Source organism: Microtus oregoni, unplaced genomic scaffold, assembly GCF_018167655.1.
Source record: "Microtus oregoni isolate MIOR12 unplaced genomic scaffold, Mior012 000018F_ref0000195, whole genome shotgun sequence".
Classification (NCBI taxonomy): domain Eukaryota; kingdom Metazoa; phylum Chordata; class Mammalia; order Rodentia; family Cricetidae; genus Microtus; species Microtus oregoni.
In genome coordinates this window covers 5,283,845-5,300,520 of record NW_024543077.1, presented here as the reverse complement: position 1 = coordinate 5,300,520, position 16,676 = coordinate 5,283,845, and the positions used below count along the sequence as shown (strand labels likewise).

The following is a 16,676-nucleotide window of genomic DNA, read 5'->3' as shown; positions in this document are numbered from 1 at the left end:
TGGTTTCCAACTTATGCTACCATATTCAACTAACAGCTCTAAAAAAAAAATTAAATGAGAGCACACATGGTTTTTGTTTAATGACTTGGATGAAAATTATCTATTCTTGGCTTTCCTGTCAAATCTTTATGAGTTTTTCTGTTTGGGGAACTGTCAGCATTTCAGAGACACTTGAGTAACAACTGAATATCTACCACCCCTGGATGGCGCGGCCGGCCCAGCAGCGGGGGTTACCTGGGTTTGCTGAAGTCGGAGAAGTACATCTCTGCCAGCAGGTGCCACTGGATGCCCCCGTTGTTGCTGTACTGGAGGAGGACCCCCTCCTCTCTGCTGTCAGGCTTGTTGCATGCAGTGCTCTCTCCGCCTATCTGGATGTAAAACTGGACAAAGTCCACCCAGGACGTGTCCAGATCCCAGCTCACCAGTTGTCTTTGCCCGGCCTTTCCAAAAGACAGAAAAACCTTGGTCAGTGATCTGGGAGCTCTCTGGCATTTTACAGCTTGAAACTCGAGCACCCTGCACTATAGAAGACAGTTCTGGTCCCGGTTAATATTGAGAAGAGCGAACTCTGCTCTTCTCTTGTCTCTGCTGTGGTATGGTTCCTGCTCTTGGATCACTCACTTCATCTCTCCATCACTGATACCCAGACCCAGCTGGGAGACTCTTGAGAATTTCCTACTGTACCAAAGAGTACTAAAAAATAGGGCAAAACTACTCAAAACACTTTCAGTCCTTGCCTTGTAAGCCTCCCATCTAATCCAAGAGTAACGGAGAAGAAAGACAATGGACTAGGTGCATGTTGGTTGGTTCATGGGCATATCTATGCTTATGAATACAAAGGCCTGAAGACAATGATTAGACAATACCACATTTGTTGTGTTATTTATTTGTTTGTTTGTTTAGTTTTAGGCAGGGTCTCTCATTTGGCTTGTGATGGAGGAGGGTCATCTTTCTATCTGTTGTTTCATTGGTTAAGTAATAAAGAAACTGTATAGTTATAGTTTTCCATTATTATGATAAAGATAAAATAGATGTAAATATTGTAACTGTAATTCTTGCTTTATAACTGTTTTGCTATATGTAATTTTACTATGTTAAAGTTAAAGCCTTTCTTTTTTGTTTAAATAGAAAAAGGGGAAATGATGGAGGAGGGTCATCTTTTTATCTGTTTCATTGGTTAAGTAATAAAGAAACTGCTTGGCCTCTGGTAGGACAGAAAATTAGGTATGCGGAGTAGACAGAACAAAATGCCGGGAAAAAGAAGCTGAGTCAGGGAGTCGCCATGATTCTCCCACTCCAGACAGACGCAGGTTATCTTCCCTGGTAAGCCACCTCGTGGGCTACACAGATTATTAAAAATGGGTTAGATCAATATGTAAGAGCTAGCCAATAAGAGGCTAGAACTAATGGGCCAGGCAGTGTTTAAATGAATACAGTTTCCGTGTAATTATTTCGGGGCATAAGCTAGCCAGACAGCCGTGAGCCGCGGTGGCAGGAACGCAGCCCGCTGCTGCCGCCCCTATTACAACAGGCTTGGAACTTGCCAACTAGGCTAGTCTGGCTGGCCACTGAGCTCTAAGGATATGCCTGTCTCCACCTCCCCAGTGCTGAGGGTACAAGTGTGTATCACCCTGTCTGCTCTTATTCTAATTAATCAATTTTATCATTATTAGTTTTTGAAGCAGAGTCTCACTATGCAGACTTATTTGTCCTGGAACTCGTTATCTAAACCACAGTGACCTCAAACTCACAGAATCCACCTGCCTCTACCTCCAGACTGCTCAAAGGCCTGTGTTGTTATGCCTGGATAGAATTTTGTTTATCATGTGGGTTCTGGGGATTGAACCCAGGTCCCTGTGCTTAAAAGGCAAGCATTTCTGACTGAGTCTGATACTATGACTCACGTGTGCACTGGCTGGAGCTGGGTTTGGCTCTCGGTCTTTTATTCATTCTGTACATGGGTCGTGCGGCCTTTCTGAGCTTCACAGGTGCAATGTTGGCAATCCTTCCTTCCTTACGGAATTGTGATAATTGGATTAAACCATATGTGTTGTGTGTAAATTGTCTGGTGCACTACATGCATTTCTGAAGGTGTATTCTCCCCAGAGATCTGCTCACAGCTCTTTTCTCCAGAGCAAGTCACGGCGAAGTGGGCAAGACAGAAACTTCTTGACAAAAAGGGAGTCTTCAGGTCTCTCCATCTGCTTTGCTTACTCTCAGGCAGAGGCATTGGGAGGAGCCATCTAAGTAAGTGTCTAACCATTCAACAGTCTCTTATATCTTAACATGTTAAAAATGTCCAGAAATCCAGTAGCCCACTTCCTTCTCTTGCTGTGCCCCTGTAGGTCAGCCAGCTGGGTGGCGCCGACACAGGCTGACAAGAGGTTGTCACCCTGTTCTGTGTAATGACTTCAAGATAAGGTGGTATACAAGAAGGTCGATCATGAGAGTCTCCCACATAGTTAGGTTTTACCAGAGTTAACCAGAAGACTTTTCTGGTCTTGGAAGGCACATGGGAATTTGACTAGAGATCAGGAAGGAAAACCAAGACAATACATGTAGACTAGAGGGAAAACCCCAATGCTTACACTGAGCCCCAGTTTCATCTCCTGAGTTCACCGAGGGAGAGTTCTAACACAGAAACCGAGAGGGTAATTATCTGTGGACTAATTAAAGAAGTATACTCCTATCAAGAATTCTAAAGCCAGTTAAGAGTCCAAAAGAAGCCAGGATGCCTGCCTGCAAGGGAGATGACCCTGATTCCAACGCGGGATCATTCTTTAAACCTTCCCATTTCTAGTATGATTTGAGGAACTCTTGTATGTGCTTTGTACCATCTTAAACTGTTTTTCTGAAATATGGTAGATGAGAAACACCCAGTTCTTTCCTACCCCAGGACCACAGCAAGCAGAGCGATGTTTGGGAGAAAAACTCCAAGAGTTAGCAGGTTGATTTCAACCTAGCAAAAAAAACAAAACAAAACAAAAAAACAAAACAAAACTATGAAAAACGCAGCATGTGGAAGTGAGCCAGAAGGATAAGGCTCTAAGGTGAGAATTATACAAATCCAATCATGACAATTAGCTGTTTGGAACGGGGGTCTGTTGTGAACCCACCGCGCAGGCTTGCTCTTCTGTGTGATGGGTTAGTCCCCAGGGGTTTGGAAACCACTTTGGTTGGACTTTTAGAAATGGTGGGAAATATCACACACATGTTTAGCTTGACACTGAAAGTGTGTTTTCATAGATAAATAGCAAACATCATTTCTTTTGTTCAGGGACCTGAAATGCTGAACATTATTTCAAAGAAATTAAGAGAAAAAGAAAAAAAGTCTCATGATATTTTTTTTTGTCAGAATTTAGAATATGATGTAATTATTGCTTTGGAGTTTTCCTACTTTGCTGTGATCTATAGATTCATGCACACATGTGTACACACACACACACACACACACACACACACACACACGATGTGTGTCTGTATCCATGTGTTAGAGTAACAGGCTGAATGAGCATGTTTCCATTCCCAGAGTGGAAAAGTGATTCTCCAGTTGACTTGAAACGCTCTGAGAAACCCTTCAGACATTCTAGTATTTTTGTACCTTAGAGTCTATATGGGAGGAATGGTTTTTAGAAGCAAAATAAGCTAGAGGTGAAATGGCCCCCTCCTTTAAGCGTTCAGCTGAAATACATCAAATCTTACCAGACGGGAGGTAACAGAACTGATAACCGATCCTCTAAGCAGCTGTGAATTTTCACCTCTCATCTCACTGGTTTCCTTTATTGAAAACGCCACAAGGGTCAAACTTCTCTTATATTTACTTGAACGCAACCACTCCTTTAGAATCTCTCCTTCTAGTCAAATCAGCTAATTCTATAATAACGGTGTTACACAAAACACCACGACAAGAAGCCATATAGTGTGGCAGACCCAATATGACGATGGTGGCTGCAGCCCAACTGAAGTCCCTTTGGTCACACGGACATTTAATTATTCCAGACCTACTGAGTCCTCTGGGTGTTTATCGATACATAAACCTAGACTAGGACATGCATTCGGGAGCTGGCCACTTTATCTAGAGCTCAGCCCAGCTCGTGCTTTCTGCCTGGCCCCGTGAGAAAGGCAGGAAGAAAGAGTATACCAGCTACAATCACCTCAGAAAGGCTAAGAAGACAATGCGTGGGAGAGTCTGGCCCTAGCTCCTGCAATATGCACGGAGACAGATCTTTCCGCAGGATATGGCGTGGCTGATGTGAATGCAGATAGGTGGGAGGCAGGGCGGCAGACTCAGGGTAAAGGCAGGAACCAAAAACAACCTTCAGCGGTGGGAGCTTCCCAGCTGGAAAGCAAATACCAGAGACGCGGGTAAGGGAGGCAGAGAGCAGCCTACATCCTGTGGCTGGAGAGGCAGAGGATGGAGGATTTTAGAGACATCAACTTAGGGAGGTGGGCCCGTGACTTAGAGCTCTTTCTTTGCTGCCTGCTCAATGCTCAGCTACTTGTTTCCTGTCTCTCCCAAGCTAGCCAGCACACAGCCTGGTGACTGCAGGTGGGGATCTCTACACCACTCCTCCCGGGACACCGAGGAGCCAACCGGAAACCCTCCCTGCTTTCCCTTTGGAAATAAGTGATGATTCTTCTCTCCTGGTGATAGTCAACCTGACACTGGATAGGGAAACAGTCTGTGAGTAGCTGAGGAATTGCTATTCCCGAGGTCAGGCCCTCCTAAGTTTCCCTTATTCTGATTGCATGGAAACCACTTTCTCCTCTTTTAGTTTAAGATGAGATTTTCCACTTAGAATTCTAAACAGATAGATGCTACTAGAGAAAAATAGGGAAAAGAAAGGCCCTGAGATATTTATACAGAAGCCCAGAGGGGAAGGCTGTACCGAGAGATGAAGGGAAATTTGTACCTTTGAAATGATGATTTCCGAGTAGAAGGGCAGATGTGCGGGGAATGGTACCGTTTTATAATTTCCTCTCGTAAAAAAATCACAGTGATGATTAATGCATCTTGTTCCCCACACAGCTCTGTTCTTCACCTGCACTAACTTCCTCACTGCGCCCAGCACTCTGTTTCACAGACAGGAATGCTGAAATACAGAGAAATAACTCCACAAGGCGACCTCCACACGAGCTCTGGAACGAAGCGTATCCAGACAGTCTGACTGTAGAAAAGACAATTTTGGGTCAAGTGTCCACCCAGGACACTTTATGTATGAAATTTCCGTGTATGCATAGACACACATTTACCAGTGAAATATTTATAATCTTAATTTTAAAGCAGAGGCTGACAGCAAGCACAGTGTCCCTTCTGCAGAGCCAGGTTTCTAGTGTGCACTGGTCCCTTACTGACTATGCTCTCTAGAGATCGTGACGGTAGGATTGTCCATGTCAACAGCCAGGACACACGGACTAGACCCATCCTGATTTCCATCCTTTCCTGTCTTGTTTCCTTGTAGATTCTTCGCTTTACACCTACATCAGAACAAAACTCGAACCTATTTTTTCACTTGCACAAATTAATTTTTCTTGGATTTCTGCCAAAACAAAATCTACGCTGTAGGAGCCCCGTGGTATATCATCCACACCTGTCTACTTGCTATAGGATGTAAATGAAGTGAGACCTTTCTAATTGTACCAGAATTGGTGACTGTAATCCTTCTATAAAGAGACGGTATTAACTACTTCCCATCCTGAAGACAATTGCGCATGCTTAGGGCGAGACGTGTCACTCAGGTTGGCACCTGCTCCCTGTCTTTTCTGTTTTCACTGGAGATGAACCAGAGCAGAGTGCAGAAGATGGTCTGCCTGGACGATAGCGAGGAGGAGAGGAAGGGGGCTCCCCTCTCATCCTCAACAAATCAACGTGGATTGGGGTGCTCAAAGAGAATTAGCCGTTGCAATTCTGCCAGTGCCTGGCATCTGAGTCCCTTGTTGATATTTACCAATGTGTATGTCGAATTGGCTGCTACAACCAGGAAAGCTGAACGTTTCAAGAACAAGATTGATGAAGCATTCTACACCAGTAGGGTCTACTGGTAGTCACCAAACTAAGATAGAATAGCCCTGGAGCTATGATTGCTCAACAGCCAGCTGCTCAGCCCTCTCTCTCCAGGAACAGCTCTGTATATGCTCCCTTCCTCTCTTCACTCTTACTTCCTCCAACCAGAGTCCTGAGATTCACACGATGACAAATCCAATAAACACAACCCCTAGACTCTGCTACAGGGTCGGCACTCACCAACTCCATCCACGTAAGAACTCTACTGAAGTGGACTCTCTCATCCCTTTGTGGATGAGGAGGTGAATGGAAAGAGGATGAAGTGATATGCCTACAGACACACAGCTAGGAAGTGGTAGCATCAGACGGAATCAAACACGGAGACTAGCTTCTCTAGCCTCCAGGTTCGTCCATCCATCCCTGTCCGTCTCTCAGCCTAGGCGTATCCTCTCACAGAATCTAAAAGGGTGGAGTGAGGACAGATAAAAAGCCTGCTCTAGTCAACAGCCTTCAAGACAGAAGCCTGCACAGCACTGGGCTACAGGAAAGCAATGGGGTTTAAATGAAGTGCAGGAGCGGTGGGTGAGGGGATCTGGGATGTCGCTCAGTGGCAGGATGCTTGCCCACCATGTCAGAGTTTGTCCGTTCTGCCCCAGCACTGCACAGAAAAGAAGAAGAGTACGAGGAACTCTAAACTGGCTTAAGCTGTATTTGTAGTAATCCACATCAATAATAAGATGGGTTTCCCAATGTCGCAATAGGACCGGCACATGGCTAAGCCCAATGAAGGGCATGAAGAACAGTAAAACCATTCCTTGTTGGTACCTGTGGAGTTCAGCACGCCTGTGAACAAGTCTCATTTCAAACCAGCCACTGCCTAATGGCTCGTTCTGACTTCTGGGAGTACCTTACTGAAGTAGAGAGACGATCCAGAAGAAATGACCCCACAGCCTTGCTCGGGCTTCACGATTTCTCCGCCGATAACTTCCTGCCAGTCAGACTCCCAACCGTTTGGGTTCTCAAAATCTGACATAATTGTGGAAGGAAGAGCAGCTTCTGGGAGGCACTCAGTCCCTTGGTATCCCTGGTCACACCTATGAGAGCAGCGAAAATAACCAAGTCATTAGCGACACAATGCCCTCCTACTTAAGGTATTCCCACATGCCACGTGCCCCTAGGTCTCATCCTTACGCATCTTGACGCATCTTTCTGCAGCAGTAAGGTACATAGGATACGGTACAATCTTCAGTTTCTCATGTTCTTCAAAATGGGTAGAATCTTTAGTTACAGGTATTATGTTAAAATTGTGGGATTCAAGGTTAGAAGCAGACACATGCGCTTATGTTGGTGCCAGAGAGACTGGGATTTCCCCACGACTTTAAAGATATTATATATGTAGGTTCATGTATTCAACTAACATGTCACTCTTGTGATATTTTATAGTTCTGATTAAATCACATAGTTTGGGGTTTCTTTGTATTCAAGTGTGCTCACTTTCTTCCTATTTGCACAACCTTGAGCTTCAAGCGAAGCGGCGTAGCCGAGCGTGTAGCAGAATGTTTGACTAACTGAGGATGATGAGGGGTGGGTGGGAACTAACAGCCAGGCTTTCAGGTTAACCCAGCAGGCCTGCTCTTGAGTTTAGATTGAGAGGTTTAGAATATATGTGTAGAATATATATATATATATATATAATATATGGCTTTGCATTCATGTAACAGTTCTTTTACATGAAAAACAAGGACAGAAGGGAGACACACTTTCTTTTGGCTCTTTTGTTATGTCTGAGTCTTTGTAGTGTCTGGGAAAACAACCTCCGGGAAGAACCCACAGACCCAAACGCAGGAGTGGGTTATGCTCTCTGGAGCACGTACCTGCACACGCCATGGTTGCACGAGCCATGTCCATTGCACATGTTGGGGCACTGCTGCCCAATGTAGATGCTGTCTAAAGCCCACTCATCCTGCGCTGTGTAATAGCTCTGACTCCAGCGGAAGCGGGTGGCGCTGGACCTAGCAACGAAGCAGAAAATATCAGTTCCACTGTGGCATTTCTCCCTAAGAAGACCAGAGTTCAGCACCTTTCTGAAAACAAACCCTTCAGAACTTCTACTTAGGACCCCAATATTTACTTAGCTTAACTTCCAATCAATTATTTTTACAAGTCAACAATTCTGTCATGAAAGAAAGTTGAAAAAAGAGCCTGCCTATATAATGTTTTAATCTTAATTTAGTTGAAGCATTTTTAAAGGAAAATAGTGGGCCAGACTTTCTGTGGTTACTCAAAATTTGATCCTGGAAATAAAGAAATAACATTCAAAAGTAAAAGCTACCCACTAAATAAAACACGTCTCTCACAGGGAGAATATGAAATATTTTACCCCAAGTGATAATGTTTCTCAGAACAGGCACACCAGTGTTATCGGAAGACTTTGGTTTGGTTCAGAATAGAAAACAAAACCTTTAGAGTACAGTTTTGGGGTTGAGAAGACATGCTGAAAAGTTATATCTAGCAAGAAGATCTGCACATGAAGGCGTGCTTATTTCTGAAACACGAACTTGCTGGAGTCTCATGGGCCAGTTGACCTTAAATAGAGATGAAAAGTTAAACACAAACACTTGGGGTCTTAGTTTATTGACGTCAGAGTCTAAAGAAGATATTTTGAAAGTCATATAAAAAAGACTCTGGATCAATGATTACTTGAAAACATTTTTTAAAAAATTACAGAGAAAGTCACCTGTAGGAATTTTCAGAGATCTGTGTTCTTTTTATTCAAGGTGCTAAAGCAACCACACCGACAGCAGCGGTAGCAACACAGAATTACACAGAATTCTTGTGAGTCTTAGCTCTGCTGATTAGAGCATCCCCTTGCCCACTATAAACACACTTGCTTTGCCTCTGAATGAACCATAACAATCTGCTCCAATTACACATATTAATCACACCACAAGTACACAACAGACTGCTAAAATTCAGACTAAGCTTTTGTTTGTGTATTTTGTCAATAATCTGTTGCTAATAGCTTGTGTTTTCATACGTAGTAGGGTTATTCCAGGGTTCACAGAGGGCCTCCAGTAGACTGGGGTTTATTTCCACATCAGTACCTATCATGGGACCTAAGACAGAGACACCTCTATGGTAGTAGGTTTATGTTTATAATTTAACAGCCATCCTGATTTTCATAGTTCCATTACAAACTGTCCTTTAGAAAAGCCTACAACGAGTGTAGATTCCTTTACAGTACTGGTGTAGGAGGGTCTTCTGTCTATGTGTTACTTTCATTGGTTAAATAAAGAAGCTGCCTTGGCCTTTTGATAGGCCAGCCCTTAGGTGGGTGGAGTAGACAGAACAGACTTCTGGGAAGAAGAAGGCAGTGTGGTAGACGCCATGGCTCTCCTCTCTGAGACGGATGCTGGTTAGACTCATGCTGGTAAGCCACAGTCAAGTGGCAATACACATTAATGGAGATGGGATAAATTAATATGTGAGAGTTAGCCAATAAGGGGCTGGAGATAATGGGCCAGGCAGTAATTTAATTAGTACAGATCTCTGTGTGATTATTTCGGGGTATAAGCTAGCTGGATGCTGGGAACACCGCCAGCCCGCTTCTCACTACAACAGAGTGGCGTAAGAGTTAGCCAATAAGAGGTTAGAACTAATGGGCCAGACAGTGTTTAAATGAATACAATTTGTGTGTTGTTATTTTGGGTATAAACTAGTTGGGCAGCCGGAACAAGGGGCTCTGCTTCACTACAACAGAGTGGTGCCCAACATGGGGCTCGAACCCATGACCCTGAGATTAAGAGTCTCATGTTCTACCAACTGAGCTAGCCGGGAGGCCAGAACAAGGGGCCCTGCTTCACTACAACACAGTCCTGTGGTGACCTGAATAAGAATGACTTCCACATATTTGAAACCATGGCCTTCAGGGAGTGGTACTACTTGAGAGGAAGTAGGAAGTGTAGCCTTGTGTCACTGGGCTTGGGCTTTGAGGTCTCAGAAGCCCACGCGTGGCCACAGCCTCTCTTTCTTCCTGCTGCTATGGATGCAGATGTAGAACTCTCAGCTACTCCCAGCACTGCGTGTGCCTTAACAGAATGCCGCCACGCTCCCACCATGACGATAATGGGCTAAACCCCTGAAACTGTAAGCAAGCCCTAGTTAAATGCTTTCTTTTATAAGAGCTGCTGTGGTCACGGTGTCTTATCAAAGCAATAGAATGCTAAGACAAGCATAGTTCCCTATAGAATCGAACCAAACAAAACTCATGGACGCTACCATCACGAAAAGGAGAGATGCTCTGTTCTTTTTAAACTGATTATAATCTGAGTCGTGCCCAGAGTCCCAGCTGAGTCGTCATGGTCTTTCAGAGATAAGCACAGCACAGAATAAATTCAGCACTCAAAAAAAAAAAAAAAACAAACAAACAAACAAAAAAAACAAAATCAAAAAACCAGTGTGCTAAAAATGAGTCAAATGGGCTCGAAGAGGAGTCTGTGTCTACCTTCCAGAGGCAGTGGACTGAAAAATTCACCAGAGTCAGGGAATAGACTCCTTTGATTCCAGCTCTGCAGCCCAGCAGAAGTGTGATCTTCAGTGAGAAATCCAAACTGTCAGAGGCTTTTAGTTCCTCACTTCTCAGAAAAAGGTTTGGACAAACTGATTTTCAGAATCCCTTGAAGTGTCTGACTCTGAAGAGGTAGGTTGTTATCCTCACGGTGAGATGCCTTTACAGTACTGAGGAAAATAGTATTTCGAGGTTTTCTACTTTCAGTACCAAAGCAGGGTGCAGGTGTTGAGAAACTCCTCTTAGTTTCCAGTTTATATTCTTACAGTCACATGTGCGCCCAAAGGTCGTTCCTTAAGGAACTGATCCTTACGCTCATGTACCCTTGAAGAGGAATGTCCTTGCCATAGGAAGTTTAATGTTATTTCACTTAAATATACTCTACATATTGATGCCGATTAAGAGAAAAGCCAGGAAAAAGAGATTGAATGTTTGATTTTTAATGAGAAAAAAATTAACCGTGTGAGCCATTTCTAGCTGATCACAAGAGGGAAGATGAGAAGTGATCACACTGACTCACAGGTGCACCTTTGCTCAATGCTGTCCTCAACACAAATACTTCATTTGTCAATTCATTCTACCATTGGTCTGTCTGTCTGTCTGTCTGTCCACCTATCCATCCATCTATCCAACCGTCCATCCACCCACCCATCCGTTTGTCTGTCCGTCCACCCACCCACCCACCCGCCCGCCCGCCCGTCCATCCGTCCGTCCGTCTGCCCGCCCACCCACCCATTCATTTATCCATCCATCCATCCATCCATCCATCCATCCATCCATCCAACAATCAAATCAATCCATCCACCCACCCATCCATCTATCCATCCATCCGTCTGTCTGTCCATCCATCCATCCATCTATCCATCCATTCATCAATCTATCCATCCATCCATACATCCATCCATTTATCCATCCATCCACCTACCCATCCACCCACCCACCCACCCATCCACTCATCCATCCATCCATCCATCCATCCATCCATCCATCCATCCATCTCCATTCACCCACCCATCCATCCACCCATCCATCCGTCCATCCATCCATCCATCCACCTGTCCGTCCGCCTGCCCGCCCGCCCATCCGTCCATCCATCCATCTATCCATCTAACGATCAAATCAATCCATCCACCCATCCACCCACCCATCCGTCCATCCATCCCTGAAGAGGTCACACAATAACACTGACTTGCATTTAAAATCCAAACTTCAAACTCCATGGATTTCTAAAAGCAACAGCACTTGAAGCAATACCCCTTCCTCCCGTAAACTTCCCGACCAAACCATACTGGCACCCACTCATTTCTTCATGCTTAAGTAACTGAAGAATCAAGGTAAATGAAGGCTAGCTAAATTGTATTTTCCACATTTAGAGTTCCCGTAATTACATTTGCCCAATTATTCTGAAACTCACGCAGTCATTAGGTGTTGATTTGTTTATGAAGTCCGCAACTGACAGCTGTTTGGGTCTCATTAGGCCCTGTTCTTATGTAAATGTCCCTCATAAAAATGAAATTAATTTTCATTGGGTAACAAATGTTCAGTTCGTATACAGTCTAGTTTCTCTGAGCAGGTGTATCCAGGAGCCATTTCCACTTGACAGTTATCCAATCGAACACCTTTTCCAAAGTTAACATACCTAGGATATTGCAGGGACCATGCTTGCTTTAATGCATTTAATTTATATTTGCATACACGTTTGAATCAAAACAGCAGAACAATGGTTTGGTCAGAAAAACAACACTGCTTCAAACCAAACTCCCTCTTTCCCCAGGAGAATGCTATTTGCAAAAACTTTGAAATAGGCATTATAGAAAAATTACCAAGGATGCTGTGTAGACTAAATAAATTTAATCCTTATGGTAGAGACTTTAATCATTATATCCTCAGAAACAATGGCAATTACCAGCATAAAACGTCCTTATGTAGAAATAATATTTAGATCAACCATGAGTCAAGGGGAATAAATACTATACTGGGATGTTTGTTTTTTAAAATAACATTTCACTTTTCCCTCCCAAGGAGTGTAAAGGAAATTGGGAAAGCAGAATTTGGTTACAGGTACATGTGCTCAAAGGCACATGGCAAGAAGAATAATATTTTCTTTTGTTTGAGAGTAACATTTACAAAAGTTTTAGTTGGCATAAAAAGTAAGTTTCATATACATAACATCATGGCATTTTGCTCATATTTTCCATCTATTGCTTTCCCTTTCCCTCTTTCTGCTTCCTGCTAGATCCCTTCCTGACCCCAAATAGGTTCCCTTCTGTTTTCATATTGTTATATTCACATATGTGTCTTACAGTACGCCATCTTTTTAATACATTGATGTGCTTTGAATCAAAATTCTATTTAACTTTCTAACATTCCATGAAGATATACTAATAAGCCTACTATAAGACAGACACTCTAATGAATGTACAGAGTCTAAGCGTCATGACATTTCTCTTCAACACTGATGAAGAGTAACTTGTTCTGAATCAGACCTGCTGGTATGGTAGTTAAGAGCACTGGTTGCTCTTCCAGAGAACCTGGGTTTGATTCCGATCTAAGGTCATCTTCTGGCCTCGGAAGGCACCAGACACACGTGGCACAAAGACATTAAACAGCCAAAACACTCATGCATGGAAAGACTAAAAAGGAATGGTGGCTTGGAAAGTTTCTAGGGATAAAAAAAAATTTCTACAACACACAACAAAATATTATCTTAAGATAGTCATTTTAAAATCGAGTCACATATGCCAATGAGTCAAACCACTTGGTGATTTTCTTAATAATGAAAGAAATAAATTTAATTATGCAGCAACGAAGACCGAAAGCCCTGAGGAGCTTGTACTCAGAGTGATCAGTGTTTCAATTGTTTGAGGTGTTGTTTTACACATGCTTTCATTGAAATACATGCTTGGAATATCATTGAAATTAAATAAAAATCTTGATTACACTCCCAGCAGTAGACACAAAAGAGTAGAATATTAAAGAAACCAAGGACTTATTACACAAAGCATCAAGAGAGAGTCCTGGAAATGGCTCACAGTGGGACATATAAAAAAAAACATCTGTGGAAATCAAATTTCAAGCTTCTTATTCCAGCTGACATAATGATGTACTCTACCAACAATCAAGGAGCCATTCTCACTCAGTCTTCACCAGAAGTTACAAAGCAAATTCTGGGTTGTCACCTGTCCGTTGCCTTTGGGAAGTGCCCAACTTTTATATAGAAAACCATCAGAGAAAGATTTGCTTAGTTATTTTCTCTTCATAAAAAGTGCATTGAAGGCGTATGCCTTCAATAGAAAAATACAATGCTGGTCTTGATTATGCTTTTTCTTCTACACACAAATCAGAATCTTAGATGCCCAGGGTGAGGAGCCTTTAAGATAAACTAATTACAGTCTATACATCCACAGGATTCTACCTTGAAGAGGCGGGTGATGACAGCAAGGATCTCGTGACTGGTTGAGCACTGATGGAGTTACACTGAGAATTCAGACCTAATCTGCAGTCTGGGACTTTTTCTTTGAGCAAACTTATGCTGACAAAAGGCTTTAAATATTATCCGTAACACTGAGTGAAAAAAAAAAAAAGACACTGATATTGCAATGTTTCGACTGACCAGACTAAGATGAAAACAATGAAGTCTGCAAAAAACTATTGTAATTTTTTTCTTCCTCTTCTCGATTGTTCTTTCTTCCGTGTCTACTGAGGCTTCTTCTTCCCAAGGGATGATTTCTATTGTTACTAAAAAAATGTGACTAGAAAAAGAATGTGTGCTAAACTTTTGATATAAAGCTAGGCCTTGCAATGAGAAAATAAACTCGCCATCCGAACTACTTGGATTTCTAGATCCCTTGTGTCATTTCATTTTGAAGGTAAAATGTAAAGAGGTGGGCTCATTGAGCTTTTCCACAAAAACAGAATTCTGGGGGTAAGAAGTGAGATCAGAAACGCTGGAAAAACAAATTTTCATATTTCTCATTAGCTCCATTTTCCAAAAACCTGAGTATATAAGCAAGATTAGGCTTCCGAATAGAGAGAAAGTAATCTTACTATCTGCTGAGCTTATCTTCATACTCAAGTTATGATAACATGATAAAAGTGCAAGGAACGGCTATGTTTAGGACATTGTTGCTCACCAGGTTTTCTGGGGAAGAAGAACAATAACTCTCCTCCACTGTGTGAACTCACTGGCATGGTAAATACTGGCAGATGTAAATTCTTGGCAACTTGGCATACTGGGAAGGCACTCCTGAAAGAGACGCAGAAGTTAAACTCAGCCTCCATTCGTCTGCTGCAGATGTCTCCTGTCCTACAGCAAGAGAAAGAGACCGTAGAGCAAGCTAAGGCCACAGTCTCAGCTACTGGCACTAGGGACCAAATTCATCATGTTTTTCTTCTGTGACATTAAAAACATTTGGGAAGAAATTACAACTGAGACGGCATCATAGAATTAAACATCTTTCAGTTCTCACCACAAATAGGAATGGAGATTAATTTCGATCTATGAACCTCATTAGCATTTATAAAACTTATCCTTTGTGTTAAATTTTTGCATTTATGGAAAGGTCAGATTATAAGAGTGTGCACGTGTCATAGGCAAAGTAGATTTATTACAAAGTTTAGATTATAGTTCTTATGTGTTTGTTTCTAAGGTCAGAAGCCAACTCATTCCTTATCTAGACAACCCCTGGTTGGGAAAAGGAGAGTGCAAAACATGCCATAGGGGAGGAAAAGCCATGCTTTCAGAGAAAGGGGGCTGGAGAAACAAGACTTGATACATTATCCAAGAGTATCCAGTCTCGGCTACACTTATTTCTTTTGTTTCCGATTGCTCTTTGGGATCTGATACTTCTGGGGGAAGTATACTTTGTGTTGGTTCTATATCAGATACTTTGTGTTGGTTCTAACCCGATGTCAATTTTAGGTCGTATAATACGGATTAAGGAAGAAGGCAGCCATTGCAAGTGCCAGAGAAAGCATACGTACCTCTTGTACAAGGTGCCATGTAAGGCCATGGTTGGCTGAGAACTCCAGCTTCACCTGGTTGTCAATGTCAGCGGTGTATTTCTGGCCACACCCCATCACCAGGCTAAACTGAATCATATAGGAGGCTCCGATCTGCATTGACTGTGTCTCCACATAGCGCATGCTTGAGGCCAGTTTAGAATCTCCTGTAAAACTGAAGGAAACAAGGTGGGAATCAGATACTTCCACAGACGGACGTATCAGAGTAGGACTGAGGTGTCACTCTGTATGCCAGGCAGTTTCCTTTGATTTATTTAAACTTTGTCAAGCTGTACAATAGATTTCAGTCAGTCTAACAAATCCATTTGAAACAACGAAGACCTTTAAAAATGTTAAGATGTGTGGGTTGTCAGGTGTATCTGAAATTGAGAACTTATATATATTTTCATTAATTTTGGCAGCTGGAATCTACCTGAATGAAACAATTCTAAATGCAAAGATAATTTTAGAAAAACATGGTGAATATTAAATGATTATTGCTATCAGTAGTTGGTAGTAATCTCAGAACCTAATTAGAGGGACATGGGAAAGCTTAAGTAACCTGGAATAGGCACCTGACAGAATACCCTATATTTTAAATATGATAAAGATAATACAAATATATTAAACTTTGTATTATGATTAAGTTTCAATACCATCCACAAAACACTACAGAAAGACATGGACCAGAATGTTTGTTGTGGTGAAAAATTTGACAACTTACTAATTTTTTGTTTATTTTCAAAATATTTTTCATGCTCATGAATTCAATATTGAAAATGTTGTACACATTTTTAATGTTTGTGTCCAAAGTCAGTCAGATTCTCATCTTGGTTCTCAAGCAAACAAAAGCATTGTCATTTTTAGAAAAAAAAACTCAAGGGTTTTGTAATCTGTCAGGATTAAAGTCGGACACCTTTGCACTTTAGTTACAGGGGTCAATGTACGTCACCGTGTGTCAACCGCACTTAGATTTATTTACCCAGCGGCACACTTGTGTCTTCCATTCTGAAGCAGGCCCAGTACCATTCAACAGTCCTCTCAAGCAGTGACAGACATAGCTGATGTGTCCAACGGAATTAATGAAGTTCTGTGACATATTTA

The 16,676-nt window shown here is 42.4% G+C and overlaps 1 protein-coding gene across 1 annotated transcript in view; it reads right to left on the bottom strand.

The window, feature by feature from the left end:
• The window catches only part of Reln (reelin), a 445,074-nt gene that overhangs the window by 102,716 nt on the left and 325,682 nt on the right, over positions 1–16,676 (bottom strand). Inside the window, exons 21-25 of the mRNA XM_041668128.1 lie at positions 15,555–15,747; positions 14,705–14,817; positions 7,879–8,016; positions 6,912–7,098; positions 235–440 (exon numbers count right to left, since the gene is read on the bottom strand). Of these exons, the coding sequence (XP_041524062.1) occupies positions 235–440; positions 6,912–7,098; positions 7,879–8,016; positions 14,705–14,817; positions 15,555–15,747 (837 nt within the window). The remainder of the gene's footprint in view (positions 1–234; positions 441–6,911; positions 7,099–7,878; positions 8,017–14,704; positions 14,818–15,554; positions 15,748–16,676) is intronic.